The sequence below is a fragment of the Micromys minutus genome (assembly GCF_963924665.1).
Source record: "Micromys minutus genome assembly, chromosome: 13".
In the NCBI taxonomy this organism is placed as follows: domain Eukaryota; kingdom Metazoa; phylum Chordata; class Mammalia; order Rodentia; family Muridae; genus Micromys; species Micromys minutus.
In genome coordinates, this window is record NC_137982.1 from 36,212,483 (window position 1) to 36,237,718 (window position 25,236).

General features: G+C 38.9%; 1 protein-coding gene across 1 annotated transcript; it reads right to left on the bottom strand.

The window, feature by feature from the left end:
* Positions 1-1,339: 1,339 nt before the first annotated feature.
* On the bottom strand, positions 1,340-24,103 carry GCG (glucagon; the record flags this gene model as incomplete). The annotated part of the gene is made up of 6 exons (XM_080927930.1): positions 1,340-1,545; positions 14,267-14,361; positions 19,298-19,441; positions 20,468-20,605; positions 22,082-22,243; positions 24,012-24,103. 6 exons carry the CDS (start codon positions 24,101-24,103, stop codon positions 1,340-1,342), a joined length of 837 nt encoding a protein of 278 aa, XP_080784056.1.
* Positions 24,104-25,236: the final 1,133 nt, after the last annotated feature.

Consider the following 25,236-nt stretch of genomic DNA (forward strand, 5'->3'; position numbering starts at 1 on the left):
TGTAGAGAATTCTGAAAATCTTAAAAACATAAATTTTATTTCTCAGATAAAATGTTTAGCATATAAATTTCCTTTCTATCTTAAACAAAGTTATCACAATTATTATTAAAGTTATTACTTTATGCCCTCAGTAGTTCTTAACCCCTTTTAATAATTGATTTCTCTTTTGCTAATCAGTTGGCATCATGTACATGGAATAAAACATTCTCTTTGAGTTATACAAATAAATGTAAACTTCTGCAATTTTACATGAACAGTCATCCCACATTATGAGCTTTTATAATGAATTCTTAGTACAACCTTCCCAAAATATTAATTTAGTTTACACACATTCACTCCTGCAAAAATTCGTACATCACTAGTTTGAACGTGTTCATTTTATTACCGACAAAAATATAATAAAGATGTAACTTTCTCCAAAACTGCATGTACTCTTATTGTTTTGCTATCGTTAAAGTTTATTTAGAATTTAAACAAAATTTGTGTTCTCCTTTCTTTTTAACATAATTAGATGGATTTGTGTTTTGTTTGGGAAAGTTGTAGGTAAGGGAGATTATGGAAATGAAGATATTATTGAAGGACAATAAGGATTACAACACTATCAAAATGTGCTGTAAAACAAGAAAAAATAAAACAGTATGTTTGATAATAAAGACTGAGAAATAAAAGTATCTTTTGGGAAATATAGCCTAGCATACCTGAAAGTGGTGTATTTTTAAGTATAGACAATTTCACCAATATGCAGTGACATTAATAAACGTTTAATAAGCATAGCAAAAAATACCATGGCCTTTTCCTTTTTTTTTTTTTTTTCCCCTTTTTTTACAGGAAGGAACATTTTTTTTCTACTAGTTTAGGGAGGTTAAATTGGAAGAAAAGATGTATGGTGCCATCTAGTGGTTGTCCATATAACTGTACATACTGTTCTATGTCGTTTCCATTAGCACAAATTAAATTTCTCCAAAGATTCGAGGTAGGTAAATTATTTATTAATAAAATATTTTATACATGCTTCTTTAGCACTAATTTAAGAAAAGTCTAATTTTAGTGCTGTTAAGGTGATTGTTAGGTCCTCAGAGATTAAGGTAGTCTGTGTAATTATCTGTAGTTAACGTGCGAGAAATTACAGTTCCAGACATTTACATAAACAAGCATGCCAACCTGTCATACTTTTTTTTTAGTAACACAATGAAACAAAAGAACAATTTGAATAAAAGCACGCTGATTGAAAATTCATATATGGGAGCAGAACCTGCCAGCCGTTATAAGTTCTGAATAAAGAACACCATTTGAGAAACCTGTTCTTTGGACTGAGGTGCCGGAGGCTTGGCGCTTGCCCTCAGCTGTTGCCAGTGTGGCTAAGTAGTTTCTGGAATGACTGGAGACTGCATCTTTTCTCCTGGCCTCCAGGTAAGAGCCACACACCTGTGACTACCACCACACTGACAATCTCCACGCTGATTCTCGGTCCGCATCCATCTCCATCAAACAAATCAAAGGTTCTACATTCACACGGAAGAAGATCTACAAAGCAGCCCTCTGGTCCTAGAGAACAAATCCACCCTGTCCATTACATGCCTGAAGCAATGGTTCCCTGCTACAATGTCTGTCTTCTCCTCCTTATGGCTCCATGGACCATCATTAGTCCCCTTGACTGGACTTTCGGGTCTGACAGTGAGAAACTGGGACCAGGGTATTCCTGGCTTGTCTCAAGATGTAGAAGCTTCGGGTAGCCAAGAATGTAAACCTGAGGGTCTGAATAACAAGTGGGGCAGGGGTATGAAGTCCAAGGAGCAGTGACCCGAGGTAAAGGGTCTTTAAAAGCTGCTCAGCCTTACTGAGTTCTTGATGTCTCAATACCTGCCCAAGGACCCCCTCATTTTGGTGAATTGTATGTAAATGCTTTTCTATCCTTTGATTCAGAAGTATACTCGATAAGTCCTTTAAAGGGACAGACTTTATATCACCGGTAGCTTTGTTTCTCCCATGCCAAGTCTTCCCACTGGCCTTTTACCCTTCTCTCTATGCCTAAAGCTGTATCCAAATCCCACCTTGTGGGCTTTACCAGGCACTTATTCAGGCTCTCCCAAATGTTCCAGAAAACATTTTCTTATTTCTTTCCCCCACAGCTTGGTTTAACTTCAGACACAAGTCCAATCCCTTAGGTCTCTCAGACTTGGACTGACTTACTGACATCACCCCTTCATGTATTCCCCATCCTGTTACTGCTTTGCTGACTGTGACAAAAATGGCCTCTTCCTGTGAAAGACACTAAGCTCCGAGAGGGATGGATGCTGTTTGTCTCTGCGGCTTTGTCCTGAATCTAGGCTATAGTAACTAGGCTATAGCATACAGTCTGAGGAACTGCCGAGATTTGCCTATTATTTAGGTGAAAGCAAATAAAGCTCAAGTGCTCCGTCAAACGTCTCCCTCGAAGGGCCGTGTCTAATTGACCTCATCTCTCCTTCAGCTGAAATTTGTAAATCCCTCCTTCGTTTTACGAGAGCTGGTGTTTCACGTTGCAAAATGAGATTCCCATTTTTTCAATGTGACTCTTATTTAAGTCAAAGCTGAATGCACACAATCGGTATAAAGATTATCTCTATTTTGTGGACATGGGTGGTCCAGACACCCACAAGGAGATAAATAAATGTTTGAGGTGGGCCCTTCAATGATTTTTCAATGGATGCCAATTTGGCAAGCTTGCCCGGGCCCTACCAGTGTGAGGAACCATGATTTTGGTATGATGTTGGGGAATTTGTGGCTCCCATCTGCTGGTTATCTCGCAAAATGTAGAGCTGAGAAAAATCACATACTGATTAAATCATAGAATCCCACACTTGGAAGGGACTTCATGAGATGATCGGGCCCGCCTCCTGAAGGTCAATGCATAAATCATCTTGTGCAGATGGCTGTTTATACTATTTTTAAAGCTCTTTAAGGATGGAGATTACACAGCTTCCCTTGGTAGTCTGATCTTCATGGTCAAGAACTTCCCTTTTAAAAAGCCCAGCTTCTCGCTGCAGTTTGGCTCACTTCCTCTTTTTGTCAGCTTGCCGAGAATGTGGGGAGCTCATGATCAGCGTCCCCTGCTAATTATCCCTGGCCCACATCTCACACCCTTGCAACTAATTATTAAGAGCTGTGCTGTTTCCCCTCCTAAGCAACACAGTCACAAAGCCTTTATTTTTCAGGAGACTTATTTCCCCTTCCTATTATTTTTGTAACTTAAATATTTCTTTTGCGGTACCACCATCCCGTGGAAATCCGATAACTGCGCTTGCTCTTATGTCCAGGTCAGCAGCCAATGGACAGCGAAGCGCCGGTTCCTTGCTGTGTAGACCGAAACCTTTCCTTTGTGTTCTAGGTGAATATTTTGTTTTGCAAGAAATCTCAGGCTCTTTACTGTCTACCTGCTACATGGCTAGTTCCTCTTATTTCTGTTGGTTCCCTTCTCAGAAGTGCGAGTCCTAACTACCAGGAAGTGAATCACCAAACGGATTTCACATTTATGATGAAGGATCTTGAGTTGAGGAGACAGTCCTGGATTTTCCAGGTGAGCTCAGCGCAGACACAATGTGAAGATGAACTAGACACAGGAGGATGTGCGTCAGAGAGCAGGGGTAGCAACAGATGTTAGCGTGATACGTTTGAAGATAGACAGGGCCACAAACCATCCACTGGAGCCTCTTCACAGCTGCACGAGTGAACACTGAGTCCTTTGAACTGTTGGAGACAGAGAGAGAGAGAGAGAGAGAGAGAGAGAGAGAGAGAGAGAGAGAGAGAGAGAGAGAGAGAGAGGAGGGAGGGAGGGAGGGAGGGAGGGAGGGAGAGGGAGAGGGAGAGGGAGAGGGAGAGGGAGAGGGAGAGGGAGAGGGAGAGGGAGAGGGAGAGGGAGAGGGAGAGGGAGAGGGAGAGGGAGAGGGAGAGGGAGAGAGAGATATTTGAGATAGGGTCTGAGAGTTTCCCAGCTAGGCGTCAAGTTCATTCCACCTGATGCTGTTCTTGAATTTATAATCCTCCTGCCTCGGCCTCCTTTTTTATTATAGGTTTGCACTGCTAGGTCTGACTTGATTTTGGCTTCCAAATTGGAGAACTTAAGAGGGATAAATTAGTGTGACTTGAAAGGACAAAGGTGTTGGAAATCTGCTAGCTACACAGAAAAAAACAGTGTCCACATATGAAGAGCCTATCCCTGCTTGTCTGGAACTTGGGGGTTTTATTTTATAGACCATCAGGGATCCTGGGTCAGTTTATCAGTCCCATTGTCCCAGCATACAAAGCCATAACAAACATAACAGATGTGTACCAGAAGATCAATAATCTCACTACTTCTTATGGATTATTAAAAGAATTAGTATATTATTAATTCTTTTAGTAGGTTGTTATTTATAAAGAGTTCTCTCTGAGGCATTGCTCCACAAGCTTTGGAACATTTCATCCGTGCCTCACCAGAGGCATGAGAGAGGATTGGATGGCCACTTTTCTGGGGCTTCCAGCCTTGAGGCAGCACAACTCACTAAACTGATATTTGAGCCATATATCATGGTGGCCCGCTGTGTCGCTGAGTTGTGTGTCTCTAGACAGAGTGCAAAATTGTGAAACTTCTAAAGCATCGAACACTGTCAAGAAGATGTGTTACTACCATGTGACTCTTGGGGGGAAAAATCCGGTTTCCTAGAAATGCCTTATATTTGTTCCAGATATCAGATGAAAATGTTTCAAACATCAAAAATAAAATAAAATAAAATAAAATTACAATTGTTTGAAAGTGAGAGGGATCATTCAAAAATATCTCTCGAGCAGAGAGAAGTGGGCGGTCTCTGTCTTGGCAGGAACCTGTGATTTCTCTGGGGAAATCAATTCAATCAGAAGAGCAGGGTTTGAACTCTGATTCTGCCCAGTGAAAGTTTCTGTCACTGTGTTGCTCTTAAGTAGGGACTTCATTACCTGTGCAGTTTGATGTGTGAGGCAGGAAGGGACATGGCTTTGCTTCCGCGCTTTTCTCTCTCCATGCTGTGTCTTGGAAAGGGAAGAGCACATCTGATTTTTAATGTTAAACTTTCCCAACTTGTGCTTTTCACGAGGTCTGTTGAAGCTGAGAGACACTTGCCTTTCTCTCATCTTAAACCAATGATCACAAATCCAGTCAACCAATAGCCAACAAATACCATTGGCTCTCCTATTTAGCTACTTTCCCTTTTAAAATTCAATAAATTCATTTGTTTTTCCATCACTTCTTGACTATATCTTTAAGATCTATACATTGCCCTATCAGACTACGCTCCTACATCTCTCTCACACACCGTATGGCTCTCTCACCTCTATCCTTCCTGGCCAATTATTAAAGACCACCACTGTGTCCAACCGTTTTTTGTTGTTGTTGTTGTTGTTGCTGTTGTTGTTGTTCTCACTTTTTTTCTTTCTTCTTAGTCCACTATAATTCTGCTTGATGATTCCTTCATGACACAGTAGAACCTTACACACACACACACACACACACACACACACACACACACACACACACACACCTTATGTTCCTATAAGGTAGGAGTCACAGTTCAACTGGGTATCATTTCTTTCCTGTGTCCAAACCAAATGCACAGAGTCCTCAGCCATGAACACTGTTAAGTACTTGCTCTTCAGAGCCTTACACTGTATAGATGCTGAGCCAGAAACCCAAGATACTGCTGCCCTGTGGTACCCACAGCATCACCATAACACATTCCCTGCTGCTTCTGATCTCTCTTCTTTCACTCTCTTAGTTCAAGACATAGTTTTCAACTGAATTATTGAACTGCCTCCAAAACTATTGCTTGCCTTCAGTTTCAACATTAATTTATTTCCAGGGGGGAAAAAAAAGAAGGAAGGAAGGAAGGACGGAAGGAAGAATGGTTCTCAGGTGGAAAAGATGCAAATGTCTTTGGCCTAAGCCTAAAGGCATCTGAGAAACCAAAAGATGGTTAACAAAAAGTTGAAATGAGCTTCAGAGATGAGCTAAAATGTCGAGTCACTAACAAATCTTGTGTGTTGTGGCACAGTTGAACACAGAGGGATGGAACACAGTCTGCGGAAGTATACAGGAATGCTAGAAAGTCGTTTATGTTGATGGGAGGAGCTAAGGTATAAAACCTAGCCAGAATTACTGGCTGTAACTGTAAAATTCATGAATTATTACGAGCATCTTTTCAGCATTCTGAGCTTTCAACAGAGACCATAACATAGCAACCTGCCAGTCAGCCAGCCAGCCTCCCTCGCTTCCTCTTTATTTCTCTCCTTTCCTTCATCTCTCCTTTTTTGTTTTCTTTGTTTTGAAGTTCATTATGGTACATTTTAAATACTCCAATATATATGAAATGCCTCATATTCCTATTGGTTATTTAAAGCAGGTCTTACTTTCTCTCCCCCCCCCCCAAGTGTTTTCTTATTTCATATACTCTGCATTTACATTTCAGATGTTCTCCCTTTCCCACAATTTCATCCTCCCTCCCTCTTTAGTACATTTATTTACCTTCATGAAGGTGTGCTCCCTCTCCCAACCACTCTTTCCCACCTCAGCACTTTGGCATTCTCCTACACTGTGGGGAATGAGCCTTCACTGGACCAAAGGCCTCTCTTCCCATTGATGCCAGAGAATGCTATCCTCTGTTACATATGCACCTGGAGCCATGGGTCTCTCCATGCAAACTCTTTTGTTGGTGTTTTAGTCCCTGGGAGCTGTGGTGGGTTTGGATAGTTGATAATTTTGTTCTTCCCATGGGGTTGCAGACCCTTTCAGCTCCTTCAGTCCTTTCTCTAGCTTCTTCATTGGGGTTCTCGTGTTCAGTCTGATGGTTAGCTGCAAGCATCCTCCTCTGTATCAGTATGGCTCTGGCAGAGCCTCTGAGGAGATTCCATATCAGGCTCTTTCCAGTAAGCACTGCTTGTCATCAGCAGTAGTGCTTGGGTTTAGTGGCTGCATATGGGGTATATTCCCAGGTGAGGCAGTCTCTGGATGATCTTTTCTGCAATTTCTACTCCTCTATTTGTCCTTTTATTTCCTCCCATGAACCTTTTGTTTTTCCTTCTTAGAAAGACAGGCATCCACTTTCTGGCCTTCCTTCTCTTTGAGCTTCATAAGTACTGTGGATGGTTTTTTGGGTATTTCAAGCTTTTTGGACTAGTATCTACTTATCAGTGAGTACATACCATTCATGTTCTTTTGTGGCTGGGTTACCTCACTCAGGATGGTAGCTTCAAGTTCCATCCATTTGCCTAGGAATTTCATGATGTCATTGTTTTGGATAGCAGAGTAGTACTCCGGTTGCATGTATGTCAGGTCTTACTTTCTGACCACGCCTCTTGCCTTTGATGTCATCACACTTGGCCCATCTCCTTCATGTGCATGATGCTTCATTGTGCATTGGTCTGATTAATGACATGATTTCATTTTTGTGTTTTATGGATTTCACATTGACTGTCTCGGTATTTTTCTATTAGAGATCTTTCCTTTCGCTGTTAATGTAAAATTTGCCTTATCTTCTGTCTTAAATAGAACATAAAATACCTGAAGTTAATTAGACTTTCAAAGCGGAAGATGAACATTTTTGATACTTTATCTGTTTTTTTGTTGATGTATATGCTGCCTGAGTCTTAAATATGCACCTTTTCGTTATTTATAAATATAGTACATTTTTACTCTCAATTGTAGAATAAACAGATTTATTCCCATAATGCAATGATTATATACTAATAAAAATGTTAAGTTAGATATATAATAATCACAGTGGATAAATATTTGGAGATATGGTATAAATATTAAAACATTAAATATTTCCAAAGGTAATTAAAACATGATACTCTACTCAGGGTGTAAGTTACTTGTCAAGTACTTGCCTGCCCTGCCTGAGTCCCTTGGGTATTATACCCAGTATGTCAAAATAAATTAGCTAAAATAAGTACAATTTAGGTAGAATTTCAAAGCATATATGCTGTTTTGTATGTCACTTAGTTTACATTATACATAGGCAGTCTAAACATAAATTATTATATGAAACCATCAACACTGATTTTGGGAATCACGTAAAAGGAGAATAGATGGGATTTGAACTGCTGTCTGATTCACTAAAATCTTGAACACTTGGATCAGCAAAATTCTGTATCGTCATATAATGTTATAATTAATTATTATATTTCTGTTGTGTAACTTTTTTGTACTTAACACTTTGTTATTATTTTAAACACTTTTCCACTATAGATTATGTTTATAGTTATTTTGTATAAATTTATGATTTAAATTACACAAAAATAACAGCACTTGGCAATCCTTCTTCAAAGGTGCTCTGTGTTGGATTCACAGCTAAGAATCACCAGATAAGGGAATTCCTCTGCTTCTACAAGCAATGAAGCCTAGAGATTAAGCTAAAAATAAAAGTTACAAAAACTTTGAAAGTGGAATTAAAGAAACACACATCTGTTAGCCAGTAGCCTTAACATGCACCATTCTAAAATGCATCATCTTTGAAGCACGGTGCTCAGTTTGGAGCTGCCACACTATTCCAAAATCAGCGTTTTCTCGCTGCAATGCCTGCTTCTTACTGTAACAGTCCAGATACTGTCCTCAGTTTTAAAGCCAACCCTTCAGAGCCCCCATTCATCAGCCACTTTTTTTTTTCTCATCCTGCTGTGTGCTGTCTTTGGCTGTTGTAGTAGGAACAGGCAAATACACACCTCTTGCCAGATCCACGCTCAGTATGAGATCTGCCCCAGTGGGTGTGGTTACACCATCAAAATTGACAAATGCCTCAAATCGGGGTCTCCTCTGGTCTCCGGGGAGAGCAGGCTGTTAGTTGGGTTCTGGCCCATTGCTACTCATCTCCCATTTCCTATTAATTCAGCTAGGTTCCCTCCACAGTCTATTTCAGATCTGCCTCTGGCCTCAGCTTGATTGTTACATACTTAGACAAATCACTATTTCTCTTTTTCTCCAACTCGTCCCTGGGTTCCCATTTTTCACTCAAATCCCTATCTTCAGAGGCAACCACAAAACTATCAACCAAGCCACTGTATACTTTGGACTATTCTTAAACCCCATATAAATATAATCACATAGTGCATGCTATTTTGGGGACACATTGTTTTTTAAATGTATTCATGTTGTTGTATGTGGGTTTTACCCTGTAATATTCCATCATGTGAATACACAGACTTTGCCTTTTTTTTTTTTTTTACTGTTTTGGTTATAAAGAAACTCATGGAAAATGTCCTTGTTCAAATCATTTTCATTGTTGTTATAGGTGTCTGTGGTTGTTTGAGGGTTTCTATTTCTATGTAGAGACACCATGATCATGTCAACTCTTAAGAGGGACATTTAATTGGGGCTGACTAACATTTCAAGAGTCTGTCATCATTGTGGGAAGCAAGCAGACATGGCGCTGGAGAAGGAGCTGAGAGTTCTTTGTTTGATCTGTAGGCAGCAGCAAAAGAATTGTGAGCCACTGAACCTGGGCTTGGACATTTGAGTCTTCAGATCCCACCTTGAGAGTGACACACTTCCTCCAGCAAGGCCATACTTACTCTAACAAGGCCACACCTTTCAATAGTACTACTCCCTATGGACAAAGCATTCAAACACATGAGTCAATCGGGTTCTTCCTATTCAATCCATCATAGGAGAAGAGTGGAGAGGGATGTGTCATGGTAGGTGATCAGAGGACAACTTGGGGGAATTGGTTCTCTCCTTCCTCCAAGTAAGTTCTGGGCACAGTACTCTCTTTGGTCATCAGGATTGGTAGCAAGTGCTTTTACATGCTGAGCCATCTTGCTAGCCCACTTTATGGTTACTTGGTTCTCTGTTTTGTCCATATGACTTGACTTAATAAGCCAGGATCCTATGGAGTTAGTTTACTTTTTTATTCTTAGTTTTCATAAGGTATATGTTTAAACATCTTTAAAAAAAAGCCCAACATTTTTTTTTCTAAGTTTTCCATTTCATGCTACCACCAAGAACACACCAGCGTTCCAGTTGTTCACCCCTCGGTCACTGTGTGTCTGCTGCCTTTTGTGGGCTTGCTATCAGTGTATACTGCAGTACTTCCATTTTACTCACTTTTTATGAAGAACGGGTATTATTTTCTACCAAAGGCTGATGTACCAGATATGGAGTTAATGATGATACCATCTTGTTTTGGTTTATGACCAGCATGTGACATGTGACAGTAGTAGATTTCTCAGTAGTGAACCTCCCTCACAATCTTGAAATAAATCACAGCTGACTGTGATTTATTGTGAATTTTTCAGATGTGCCGTTGAATCCTAGTTAAAATCGACATTCATCAGTGAAATTAATGATCTTCTTTATGTTCCCTTTGTCATGTTTTGTGCCAGTTGCTAGTTAGATACAGTACTTGTGCTGTGGCTATAATATTTAAAGTATTCCTTTAAAATGAAATTGGCCCTAGAAAAATTCACACAGCCCCATAGTCACCTACTTACTGGAAATTTGAAACAAAAAACAAAAAACAAACAAAAAAAAAACTTGACTTGAAAACTATTTGGAACTGGTGCTTTTCTCATGAGATAGTGTTTTGTTGGTTGTTTTGGTGTAGGGAACCCAGGGCTCAAACACGCTGGGCAGGTGCTCTGACACTGAACACCTCATCAGACTCATTTAATCTATAAAGTTGGTCTATTATTAACGACTTTTTAAACATTCCCACTAGTGTCATTTCAAAAAAATTATACTATTTAAAATGTCTTACAAATTTCAACTAAATTTCCAAATACATTTGTTCTTTGATTTCAACCGTCTCTTTTTCTTTTAATTCTTATGTAAACAGTTAGTTCCCAACTCATTTAGCTTCAGACCATTTCCTCTTTTCCCATTAGATAGGCCAGGATTTTCCCATTTCTTTGTTTCTTTCTAGGCAGTCGCAACCTTTTTAGTCCTATTATTTTTATTGTACCATCTTATACACAATTTATTTCCATTTAATCTTTCAGCAATCATGAACACACTTTAAGTGTCAGTAAACAAGTTCATTGTATTTATTGAAATGATCCTGCAAACTTTCTTCTGGTGTGTGTCAGTGGGAAACCATAAAGGTTTTGTGCCTATTGCAAGGTTGTTTAAGGAAGTTTGCAGTTCTGTGCTCTGTTCTCATACACTACTACACTACTGGGGCAGAGTCTCTGATGTGGAGTTCTCATTTAGGTTTATGAGCCCCTTTGCTCTACGGTTTCCTTTCAGGTAAGATCCTTAGAAAAGTATTTGTAGAAAAGCTATCCAGGTATTATAGAATAAAATGAGAAGTATTTTTTTCATTTTCCTTGTATTGAAATTTTTACTTGATATTCTTTATATTTACATTTTAGATGTTATCCCCTTTCCACCAATTTCATTCCCTCTCCCCCTCCCATTGCTTTGATGAAGATGCTCCCACTCCTAACCACCCTCTCCCACCTCAGCACCTTGGCATTCCCCTACATTGGGAAAACAAGCCTTTGCTGGACCAAAGGCCTCTCCTCCCATTGATGCCAGAGAATGCTCTCCTCTGTTGCATATGCACCTGGGGCCATGGGTCTCTCCATGTGAACTCATTGCTTGGTGTTTTAGTCCCTGAGAGCTGTGGTGGGCTTGGTTAATTGATCATTTTGTTCTTCCCATAGGGTTGCAGACCCTTTCAGCTCCTTCAGTCCTTTCTCTAGCTCCTTCAGTGGGGTCCTTGTGTTCAGTCTGATGGTTAGCTACAAGCATCCTCCTCTGTATCAGTATGCCACTTGCTGAACCTCTGAAGAAGCATTCATATCCGGTGCCTGTCAGTAAGTACTACTTGGCATCAGCAATAGTATTGAAGAATTAATGTAATTTCCCCCCTTTCTTAAATGTTTAGAGGAATTCATTTTGAGGAAATCTAGACCTGAAAGTCTTCTTAAGAAAGTTTTAAAATAAGAGATCCAATTTCCAAAATGGAGAGCTATTAAGAATTTTCTAATTTTGTATGTTTATTTTGCTATCATTTTATACAGAACATTTCTGTTTGTCTCATTGTCATGTCTGCTGGGCATGTAACTTAGTATAGCATGTTCTCATTGTCACTGGCTATCTGTAAGATCTGTAGAGATTTTCACCCACGTTACAGTTGGAGGACCTTTTCTGATTCTCTCTTGTATTATTAGAAGTTATTACTTTATTGATTTACTCACAGAGCCAGCCTTCAATTTTGTTTTCTTTTTTCCTGTTTGTTTGTTTCCCAGAGTCTTGCTGTGTACCTCTGAATGGCTTGGAACTCAGAGATTTATCAGCATTTGTGGTCTGAGTGTTGGGATTAACAGCATGTACCACCACAACAGTGTGTTATTTTTTCTTTTCTTTTTCTCTTGCTTTTGAGATTTACTTTCCTGTCTATCTTTTTCTCTATTTTTGAGATAGAAATTAATGAATAATTGATTTTAGTACATTTATTTACTTATTTGCGTGGGCATATGTGTGCACTGTGTATGTATATGTGTGTATGAGGGGAGATATAGACCAAAAGACAGCTTGCAGAAGCTGGTCTCCACTTCAGTTTCAGGGATGGAACCCCTGTTCTTTTGTTCAGAGAGGGGACCCAACTACTGCACTGATTTCTACTGTCCATTTCTCCTCACTCTTTTGGTTCCAGGAGAATCGCTTCACTTTTTCTAGTGCTGTGTTATAGTCAATCATGGGTTGGATCTGGATTCAGTGGTGGAACTCCACATACTCTTTCCTCTGAGACTCCATGAAACTGACGGCCAAAGGTGTAAGGAATGTGAAGGCTGACTATTGCCTTTCTCCTTCTCATGGTTTTCTTTGTTTTTCATTACTTCCAAACCCTAGGCTAGATCATGCCATCTGAGGACAATAGGCACGCTATCATCACACTAACTCCAGAACCATGGCAGTCAACAGTACCTGATATGTGCTGGTGTTACAATATGCTCACAAAGTATGTCTTCAGCAGCCTGCTCTCAGGCGTGCATGGATGCTAGCACACAATTACTTGTTTCTAGTATTCATCTTCTAATGTCTCCACTGAACAGATGCCCCCTGTTTCATTCTTTCCACTGCTGATCCCTGAATCCTTAGTCATCGCTTTCTCTGGCTCTCTGGCCACTCTTTTGTTTCTGACACCTGGAATCTTGGCTCAAGAGGATACCTACTTTGTAAGAGCTCTAGGGTGCTTCTCTACCACCACCAAGACAAAGACATGCCTTTGTTTCAGATTCAAGCTCCAGGTTGGAGCGACCTGAGTTAGACCACACTTGACGTCTTCCAATTTATGCCACCAGGAGCACAACTCACAACAATTGTTCATCAAGGCCCTCGAAGGCCTTCCAGCTCTCTCCTTTGGTGACACCAAAGGCTCTGTTGTTACCTAAATATTTTTAACCTAATTTTAACTTATTTTTAATTAATTAATTAATTTGCAATTTATTTATTTTGCATGTGATTGTGATTTTGTGTGTGTGTGTGTGTGTGTGTGTGTGTCTGTGAACATACAACAGCACTCATGTCGAAGTCAGAGGACAGCTATTGGGAGTCGGTTCTTTCCTACCACATGCATCCTTGTATAAGGACTTCTTCCTCATCTGAAATCCACAAGCTTCTTTACAATAGTGTTTGTCTTCAAATGCCTATGTACAAAATGTTTCTTTTAATAGCTGACTCAATTATTTTATTCAGTTGGATGGCATTAGTCTTCGGTTTGCTTTCATTGTAATCGTTGCGAAACCATTATATTTGGGAATGGTGTCTCCCTTTTCAATCTGGTTTTATGTATAGAAGACACTCATCCATCCTCAATTCCCTATTTGCTAACTCACCTTCTCTCCTAAACGTGTTTGCAGGCTCGACAGCACTGCCCGCAAGTGGTGCGGTTTTTGAGTCATTCAATAGAGTTTCCTAAGCTGAGTTCCAAAAATAAAGCTCACGCGACATTGGTTGATTCTCTTATTGCTCACGTATCTGTTTATGATTGTGCTCAGACAGGCACGGTCTGTGTTCCAAAGTGCAACAAGTGGCCGCGTTTGTGAGTTCATGAAGTGACTGCTAATTAAAAAGCACCACGCTAGAACGCATTGTCCCACGATGGAAAGTTATGAACAGTGAAGACCTGTTACTCAGGATCAAGAAACTCTCAAGTTTGGCTTAAAAAGGCTGGCTGCCTTGCAGGTTTTGAAAGCTGGTGGCGACATGGGAGATGTTGCTGAAGGTAAAGGAGGCATGCTCTACTATCACAAGGCTGCAGAAGAATTTTTTTAATACCTGCTAAGAGCTGCTCAGGAAAAGGGTGATGTGAAGAGCCGGTTTCAATGGTGATGGAGCTGGCTTGTTTCCCAAGGAAATTGGCAAACAGGCTTCTACAAGGAAAATGGTATTTCAGTTGACAAAAATGCTATCAGAGACTTGTGAGAAATTAAATCTGCATGCCGGATAGGAATAATAGTTCAGTATTTATGGCTCCTTTGTAGAGCACAGAGACCCCAGATAAAGATAATTGACTGTGTTCTCGGTTTCTTTTGGTTTCCTTTCTACCTGGAGGATACTAATTTGAATATTTATTTTATGTTCTTCCAACATGGTAGACTGTCTCTTTGTTTGTGGTACTTTCCCCACTGATTCTTATGTTGTTTTTCCGGATACACGGATACATTCTTAAATAGATATATTTTTACTATACTCTTTTTTATTTATGTAATTTCTCTTGTTAAGCTATGTTTCCTAACACCTCTAAAACAACATTAAATCGCAGTCAAAATAACAAGTATCTCTCCTTTGTTTGTGACTCTGTGGGGGATTCTTCCAACACTTTCCCCTAAGTGAAAACATTAAACTGAAGAATATGTAATCTTGAAAAGTATCTGCTGATTATTCTTTCATGGGGGATATGAGTTTAATTTTGCCCACTGACTTTTATTTCTGGTGGAGATGCCATTGTGATTTTCTTGAATCTATTAATATAATGCATTATGTTAAAGATATTTAGAATATAAAGCCATTTTACCTTGATAACATGTTTTTCCCTGATCATTACATATTATTTTTAAATATTCCGCTGGGTTTCCTTCTTAGCATTTTAATTGCATCAGTGTTCACAAATCAAGTTTATTTAGACTTAAGCACAATTTGATTGCAGATTTGAGGTATAATGCTTAGTAGAGAGGTTTTTATTTTTATTGATGAACTCTTTATATTGCCCCTCTGTATTTTGGATTAATATTAACAAATTATATTTTCTTATAAAGATAATTTTTCCTTCTAAATTTTTGAATGGAGATGTATCATAAATCAGACATGGCAGCCCACACCTATAATCCAAGCAACCTGAAGATAGAGGACATTTAAGGTCATCCTTGGCCTTATGGGAAATTCAAGACCAGTCTGAGTTTCTGGAGATTCCATATCAAAAACATTTATTAACTACTAGGGACTGGGGCTGTAGCTTCATAGAAAAAAATGTTTGCCTAGAATGCATAAGTTCTGAGTTTATCCAAGCACTTCATTATCTGGGTAAGATTGCATCTGCCTACATCCCAAGCACTTTTGGAGAGAAACAAAAGAAACAGAATACCAAGGACATCCTCAGTTACACAGACTTTGAGGCTAGCCTGGACTATATGAGATTCTCTATCGTAAAACAAGAGCCAAGTTTTAAAATACACTAATATCTAGTTGCTAATGTCTAAGTGAGTTCAAATTTTGGAAAAATTATTGTCTTTGATAGTTATTTCTCAACTGTTATTCTTCATTTGGCATTTGACATCTCTCTTTTATTACAAAAAAAAAAAAAAAAAAAGGGAAGGGCTTAAGTCCTTTGTATATTCTGATGTTCTTTCTGCTGGAAGGAATAACGGAGTGAAGCATGGGACGTGCATGTTTTCTGCTTCACTGTTTTAATTTTGTCTTTATCAACACATCTATTTTATCTTTCACTTCTTTTTAGTTTAGTTTTTTTTTTTTCTTTAGCTCTTTGAAATTTGTTCTTGATCTATTTGTTTCAAGAGCTACCTAATATCACACTGTAGTGTGCAGGCATAAAGGCTTTTAAGAGATGCTAATTTCTGGCCTTTGTTGCATTCAGTTGTCCCTAGAGAGCACTGTGCACTTGCTGGGGCTCTCTTCTGTTTTACTGTTGTGGGCGCTCTTGCAGATCACGAAGCTTTTCCCATCAGAATTCATAGTTCAGTCTAAACCTGTAAAATCTGGTTACACTGCTCATTTCCTCTGTTTCTTAACGTTTTCTTCATCTTAGACCAGAAAGTATAGGGCTCTCTGAACATGATGCTGCAGACAGTTCCTCCCAGAATCTACACATAATCTGCTTTATAGGTGTGAACAATTGCACACATAAATATTAATAATGCTCTAAATTTCCATTACAAATCATGGTAGCATTTTAAAGTGCCCTCCTATCCTTCTCTTTCTTCTTCATTTCTCATTTGTCAGAAGCTCAGATTACAAACTTCGTGTTATTTTATGCATACACATAACGACTTGTTGATTCATTTTGCATTGCGCTTTAGTTTGCCCCTGGATCTTAAGGGTAGGCTTTTGGCTGGGTTTGATCTCTTTAGTCTTCTGGGCTGGACCTCTGTGCACCTTCAAACTGTTTCCCTCTTCTTTCCACTCTAGCCATTCGTTGTAACCTACCAGCTCCCTGCCTTTTTTTTGTATGAGTGCGTTCTATGGTTCTGAAGGTTGTGGCCCAACGAGAACCCGCACAAAGGTTCCCTCCTGTGTTTGACATTATAAATCACATATACGCATGCATTTTTACAACGAGCCTATTAAGTCACCTGTGGGCCCATAGGTGCACAAGTGAATAATTTGCATCAAGAAAACATGGCACCCATCAGTGAATTGTCTTGAACGGCTTTCGCTAGAACAGTGGGAAATATTGTTCATTCTCCCTACCAGTTGATTGTTTTCACCATTAACACACACATGTGTAGTAAACATATAAACATGAGAACTGAGATAAATCCAACTTTGAGAAAAAGGGTATTTCTGTTTAGCCTGCCAGCCTCCCACAGTGAGATGCTTTAGAGGAAAAGGGATGATTTTGGTTTGGGGAAAGCCAACAAACAAAGGCAGTATCTGTACCAAGCATTTTCATGACAACCATCTTGGGATCTTATTATCCTTGAGGCCTTATTGTAAAGCACATATAGAGAGTTCGAAGATGGAGATATGAGCATGCGTAGATTGCTCTAATCTTTTTTACATGAGAAGCTTACATCCAGTGGCGTTAAGTAACTTCTTGGGATCCTTCTACCAGCTCCAACCCACTTAAATACCTAGTCTTAAAGTTTCTAAGTTAGGAGAAGTTTTCTACTACCTATCATAAAACAATTGTGGTTTAAAGGTTTTACCCCAAATTCATAACTGCAGATCAAGTTATACAAGTGAATTACTAAATTACAAACTTTGGAGTCTTGTTAGTGGGCAAATCTACCTCATTGCAGTGCTACAGAGATAGAGAAATGGAGGATGCCATGGTTTTACACAGCCGAGGAAGATTTCATGTTCAGTCAAGACATTGGTCATAGCAGAACTGGGGAGTAGGGTTGAGGTATTGTGGGAAAACCTCAGATGTCTGCTGTATCTGAGTGAATATATGGGGCAGAGGCAAGTGCTTGTGTAGTCAGAGGTCTAAATACACAAGGAGGGGTTATATATATTGGGCTGTGTGTGTGTGTGTGTGTGTGTGTGTGTGTGTGTGTGTGTGTGTGTGTGTGTGTAGGCATAAAATATATACTGGGTGTGAGCTCAAGCAGTTATATATTGAGCTGTGCATGTGTATGTGTGTGCATGTGTGTGGGGGGGTAGGGGTATAATATTGAACTGAGAGGCACCTGACTCTTAAAAGTGGATGGGCCTCTTTGGCCTCAGAAGAGATTTGATTTTTGAATCTAAAGCTACCTGATGACATTTTTTAGCCAGACAAAACATAAATATTCGATATGACCAACTGATTGTTCAGCATTAATTAGCTCAACATGGTAGAGTACTGCAGGCTCCCAAAGCAATGGTGTTGTTTGTTAATATTAGATTTGAGATATATCCATCAGCTGAGAAAGAATGAGAGTCTGGAAGAACAAACTAATAAAGAGAAAGGAGACCATAATAACAAAGGATGAAATATTTATTTAAATCTACTCTTGATACATCGAAAGCTGAGTGCATTTATGATAAAGGGTTCAAGGGAGAAGTTCTCTTTCCAGGTGCACCAAAATGGTTACCAGGACGTCATGTCTTCTGTTATTATAATCCAGGTGTTGTGACTTTGATAATTTACAATTTATATCACAGAAAAATAATCACAGGTTGGGAACTTTAACATGAGAAAAAGATATGAGAATTTTTCATACTGTAATGTTATTTTATCAACATCCTGGAAATACGATATGCCATTTACAATCTTTGGGTTACACAATGCTAAAGGGAAATGTATTCATCTTCATGCAAAGCAATATAGCTTCAGGATATAGCTCTTAAATGTACATCCCAAGTGACTGGCAGGAGATGCTGTGAAGATGGTTGTGAATGGTGAAATACCTATTTTCTATGAGAAAAAAAATAAAAGCAATTGTTCAGAATAATTATAGTAACTTGATGATGTAACAAATTTATTCAGAAGACATTTTAATGTCATTTAATAAAAATTGTTTATCCATCTCTTTATTAGTAAATTTCTCAGCATATCTACTCAAATTAATTTTTATTTAAGAATGATATATTAAAAATCTTTCAAAAACATGTATCTGCAAATAGTTATAAAAATAAGATTCATCAGTAAATTACATTTCAACTTGATTTTTATTTCTGTGCCTTTCTCTTTACTGTTTTGTTTTATTTTTTCCATTTTAATGCTGGAGACTGAGTCAGAGATCTTACATATGCTAAGCAGCCACTATACCACTAACTTACATCCAGGCACAAAGCTCTGTTTTTAAATTGAGTAAATAATGCCTCATATAATGACATTTTATGGGTATGTTAAAATTACAGCAATTCTAATGTGACATTAATATGTAATGACTTAACTCTTCTCCATATTTCATTAATAATAATTCTGCTGGTATTTGGTGTATCATAGACATCCAATGAATACTTTATGAATAACCAAGTGAATAGAAACTTTTATAGAAAAATTAACAATGATTGTATACTCTTAAGTAACTTAAGACATTCATTATATTTATTACATAAGAGTCATCCCAACAGCTAATGGCTGTACAACCTACATTTGTGAAAAGTTTTAGTAGATTTCAAAATTAACTGAAAAGAACTTACTTGTTAGTGATCTTGGTTTGAATCAGCCAGTTGATGAAGTCCCTGGTGGCGAGATTATCGAGAATCGTGTTCATCTCGTCAGAGAAGGAGCCATCTGCATGTCTGCGGCCAAGTTCCTCAGCAATGGCGACTTCTTCAGGGAAGCTAAGGAAAGAAGGGTTGGAGCCAGTGTTTATCTTAAATAAAGTCATGATCATTGGTGATGTGTGTGGGGGTTGTAGAGAATAAAATTTGGCAGACTTCTTTAAAACTCCTCGTACAAGCCCACACCAGGTGGAGACCACTAAAAGCTAGAAGGTTTGGGGTCTCTTCCCTAAAACGAAGCTCATGTAGCTTCACTTTTTTGAGTAACAGACGTTGCCTGAAAAGTCTGAGTTAGTTGACAACTCATGCCTTATTATTTAAACTATTAGCTTTTCTGATGCTCAATACAGCATGCTCCGGAAAGTCAGTGACTGTGAAAGCAACCTTGCAAAATTCAGCAGTAAGGGATTAAAATTTTGGTTTTTTTTTCTTTCTTTTTTCCCCTCCACTCATTCACCACAGTAGAATTCTGGGTATTTGTTACACACTATAGATACCCATGAAGTCGCTTCATTGGCTTTTTAGGCATGACGGGTAGTGCTTACAAGTCAGCTACAGACAGTAGCTCTTCATCAAGATGCACCACTGGGTTTGTAGGCTTGATGGGTAGTTCTTACAAGTTGGCTTCCATATTAGTTCCCCTCATTTCAATCTTCTCAACAAGCATGTTTTAACTCCGCTTAACAATCAGAGTTGACCAAACATATTCTCCTACTTTATCTCAAATGCAAATCAAAATGGCCACAAGAAAAGTGAGATAGTTCAGGAGTAGTGTGTGATTAAGAACTAAGTAAACAAGGAAACTTGTTTTCCCTTTTCACCTTGAACATTCTCTATGTCTATGGTGGCTCAGTTTGATGTGGATAATGTGGTTACATGTTCGAATTTTTACTAACAAATGGATACAAGCTGAATGAATATATAACTTCAAGTCAGACTATGACCATTTTATTAAATATTGAAAAGAAATTGGAGTTTTTAGTACAGTTTTCCACATAAGGTAGTTTATTTTTTTGTTTTGGTTTGGTTTGGGTTTTTTGTTTGTTTGTTTGTTTTTTATCATCAGATAATAAATCAGGGACTTACTCTCGTCTTCCTCGGCCTTTCACCAGCCAAGCAATGAATTCCTTTGCTGCCTGGCCTTCCAAGTAGGAACTCACATCACTGGTAAAGGTCCCTTCAGCGTGCCTCTCAAATTCATCATGACGTTTGGCAATGTTGTTCCTGAGAGAAACGTGGGAGTTATATTTAATGAAGCTTTTTTTTTTGTCTTTTTGCTACTGTGTTCATCCCTGAGAAGTGGTGGGAACCTCAGGCTCAGCACTGAACAGCAGGAGAACCAAGGAGTTCAGGAGGTGAGAGCAGTTATAAAATTATTTTGAGTTCTGTTAATGATCTGGATTGAAACTTTGCGGGAAAAGGCTAATGACATTTTTAAAGAGACCAAACCATCTTTTTCTTTTCCAGGGACAATTCCCACCTCCTCTGCTTCCTCACGCCATGGCTTTTGAAGCTTTACTTCACTTTATCTCGGGACAGGAAAGCTGTTCCCTCCGCAAGGATAGTCTTGAATTATTATGAGAAGAACCATATGATAACAGATTAAAGAAAGTAAGTGCTCTAGCAGAAGAGAAGCAAAGTGGGCTCTTAGCAGCTGTAGAGTGCAAAGAACCCAGAGTGACACAGCAAGCAGCCTGCAGTCCCGGGCTGAACATCGCCCTTTGGGAAGGTTCATCCCCAACAGACAACAAATAGCTGAGGTTATGGGTCAGTGGCCTTGTGTGAGTTTGCCCACATTGTATCATTTCCACTCTAGAAAATCAGAGCAATTGTTTTCAAGTCTATACATTTGTGTTTTCTCACAGTTCAGATACCTTACCTCTAAGTCTCTGGCAAGGACTGTCAGCCCTCAGTCTGCTCTGACCACTATGGATAACTTCCCTGCTGCTGAACTTACCATTCCTTGGATATGTGTTCCCTGTCTATTCTTCTAGTCCCCTCTTCCTCCCCTTTTTGTTCCGCCCAGACACATCTATGTCCTTTTCCTGATTTTTAGATTTCTTCAGCTACTTGGTATGCATAACTCCCTTTCCCATATGGGCTATCCTCCAAAGAAATTGTGAAATTCCACCATCTCTGTGAAACTCTTGTGGATAATTTCCTCCAGTAGCCTAGAAGTAGCAAAGCCCCCAACACTCCTCAAACAAAATCCAACATTAAAATGTATGTCTTTATGATGGGTTTGTGTTCCTGTTTGCCGCCTTCTCTCTCTTTATGCTCTGCAACTAGCTGGGCTGGGATTTTAAATGCATTTCTTGGATTTTATTTTACAAGAGAATGGGTGCATCTGTTTTTCTTACCAGCTAAGGTATAATCCTATTGGGATCACAGTCCTTGACTTGAACCCTACATTGCCATGGTACGAATTTGTTCTAACTTTTAGTAAGAATTACATTCTTGACCTAAGACGTCCTCAAAACTCAGTTTCAAGTTTTAAAAAATTACTAAGAATACTGCTGTTTAAAATAATAAAAAGTCTTTGTATGTGGATAAGGAATTTGATAGAGCTGAGAAAAGGGGAGGCATGCACAACCTCAAGAACATCCAAATTGAATAAGGCTGTTTGGTGAGCATGATAACCTAGGGGAGTCAGGAGAATTTCTTAATATGAATTTGTCTACAACAACTTCAGACTCTGACCGGTTCCTCTTGGTGTTCATCAACCACTGCACAAAATCCTGGGCGCGGCGGGAGTCCAGGTATTTGCTGTAGTCGCTGGTGAATGTGCCCTGTGAATGGCGTTTGTCTTCATTTATCTGATCAGGGTCCTCCAGCGGTTCTGTCTGGGAAGCTGGGAATGATCTGTGGGTGGCAGTGATTAAGCAGCATAAATAATAGTGCAGGAGCAGGCACTCCGTGGGTAAGTGCTCCAAGAGTACACGCTTTATAACTAGGCTTATTGAGAAGCTTCTTTACTACAAAATAGAAGCTTGCTTTTCTTGCAGACACCTTATAGTTGTTCTCAACCTTTCTAATGTTGCAACCCTTAAATACTGTTCCTCATGTTATGGTGACCCCAACCATAATGTTATTTCATTGCTACCTAATAACTGTAATTTTGCTTCTGTCATGAGTCATAACATAAATATCTGATATATGATCCCCACCCCCACCGCCGCCAAGTAGTCACAACTCACAGGTTGAGAACCAATGCTTAGAAAGACCTGACCTGCTCATTGGACCAACTTTAGTAAATTGGAAGAGTGTATTGGAAGATACTCATTCTGAAATTTAGCAACAGGTTTCTCAAATGTTTTCTGAAATAGGATGAAAGAAATTGTTTCAAGTAATTAATCTACTCATGATTATGCTAATATGACAGAGGAGAACAGTGACTTGAATATTTTAAAACTTTAAGAATCCCAAATCACTTGTTTGGGCAGCAGATCTATGCCCCCCAAATTTGTCTTGCACATACTAATGTAAAAAAAAAAGCTCAATTACTTAGCTATACAGTAGCTAAAGATTGGAGAAAGGGACAAAAACACCATCTGCTAATTTGAAAATGCCTGGTGGATATTCCTATGTAACTGGTTGGCATGATAATATACAGGGATATCAATGTAATAGCCACAAATGGTATACTATTTTACTTCTTAAGTTAAAATTATTAAGCATCAGAGAGGACAAAATATTTCTCTACTGCTCATGGGAAGAGAGATGAACTTCCACAGCTTGTCTGAAGGGCAAATCAGCAAGATTTTCATACCAATTTGGGTTTAAACTCACTCATACCCTTTGACACAATAATGTCATTGCTAGAGATCTATCCCAAAAAGTATTAAGAAATGTCAAGTAAAATGCATCTGGACACACCTCCTGTGCAGCACTCTTCCTGGGTACATTTTACGACTTCTTTAAGTGCCCAGCAAGAAGAGAAATGTCAAAGTAAATATTGTATATGATGTGAAAAGCACATAACTCTTACAAATCAGGTATGTAATGGGCATCATAATAGAAGCGAAAGTTGACAATGTAACGCCAAGAAAAAAATATATGTCATGGGAACAGAAGCTCAGGGATTTGTGTATTATAGTTTATACAAGTAGTGAGGAGGGGCTTGGAGAGGAGGGAGGGGCAAACTGATACAATGCTATTTCAATTAAAAGCTTGTTTAAAAATCTTTAAAACACAGGAAAGCAATACACTAGTTTTATATATTTTAAATTGTTTTCTTTGGGCAGTAGATATTTGAACACTTAAAAATGTTGCAATTTTTAAACAGCGTACATTTTAAATATATATGATTTTTGTAATTAACAAAGAATAATGTTACATTTAAAGGCATAAGTAGGCACTGGAGTTGAAACAGTTTAAACAATGAATGAAAGATTATCATCTGAAGAATTCAAAGGACTATGGTTTCCCACTGACATGCTTCTGAGCCTGGCCACCTCATTGCTGGTGCACATGTACCCTGATTCACATCCCAGTAAAACCCACCTTCATCATCACTGTGTTTTCAATATTTCAGACTGTGCAGGGAAGATATCCCTCCAAACTACCGGGCCCATACTCACCAGTCACACTTTTCACAAATTTCATTCTAACCACAGTAACTGTTTAGTACCTGGGGTTCTCCTCTGTGTCCTGAGGGGCATGCTGCCAGCTGCCTTGTACCAGCATTATAAACAATCCAGCCACAATGTAAATGGTCTTCATTTTTCTTTCTGCCTGGTGGAACACAGAGTGGGGGGGAAGGGGGATGATAGGAGAGCAGGCAGACCAAATTAGCTCAGTTTTGACTAAATATTATAATGTTATATATTATTCACAGACAAAGTTATTATATTTTATCCTGTCTATGGTTCCAATGCCACATTAAATTTAAGTAGAATATACGTGCACCCACCCCATGAATTTGATAAGGAAAAAAATAACACAAAGGATCTGTCCTACTATTAGGCTTTTCATTAATATAGGACACTTCTGTTAATGTTTAGAAGGCTCATTTCCAGACTTGAAATAAAAGTGTCCACAATAAACGTTTAAAATACCCTCTGTGGATGATATGCTGCATATGGTTAGCCTGTGTGGCACCTTATCCATAACACCACCCCTTCACTATCAGTCTGGCTTTCAATTAATCGTCCTTCACTTCCAAGCGTTTACATTATACTGCATTTCAACCATCTTAAAGCCGCCTCGGGCTACAACTTGGCATACCAGCTGTCGGTTCAGATGTATTATTCATTTATATTTTAAATAGTGTAACTTGGTCTAGACTTTGTAATTATAAAGCGGCCAACAGATTTGAGGTATTTTAGGGTGCTTTGACCTGTTCTAAATTAAAGGGAAAATCATTTTAAAGACAAGCAATTTGCAATAAGAACTAATGCTCATGGCAACTTGAACAATCGCAACTAAGAAATTAAAGATTAGTATCCTAGGGAAAATTAGTGCTTGCTTTTGAAGTCCCAAAGTCCTTTGGCTATCTGGTAATTATATTCAGTCTAGGAAATGACATTTCCTATTAATGACACTGTAGGTCTATCTGCAGCATCCACCTGCTTTCTTGTTTGTTTGCCAAAAATCAGATACCCTGTGGAACCATAAGATGCTAGGGCTGTGGTGATGAGGATGTAGATCTACATGAATGGGAGCCAGGATGCTTCTAAAGACTTAGCTCTTCTGTTTTCTGAATTGAAACCCTGAGTCCACGACGTGTCACAGGCTTCTCTTTGCAACTTTCCAACTCTAATGGGAATTTTAATTTATTTTTTGTAGCTAACCATCAGACTGAGCAAGAAGGCCCCAATAGAGGAGTGAGATAAAGGACTGAAGGAGCTGAAGGG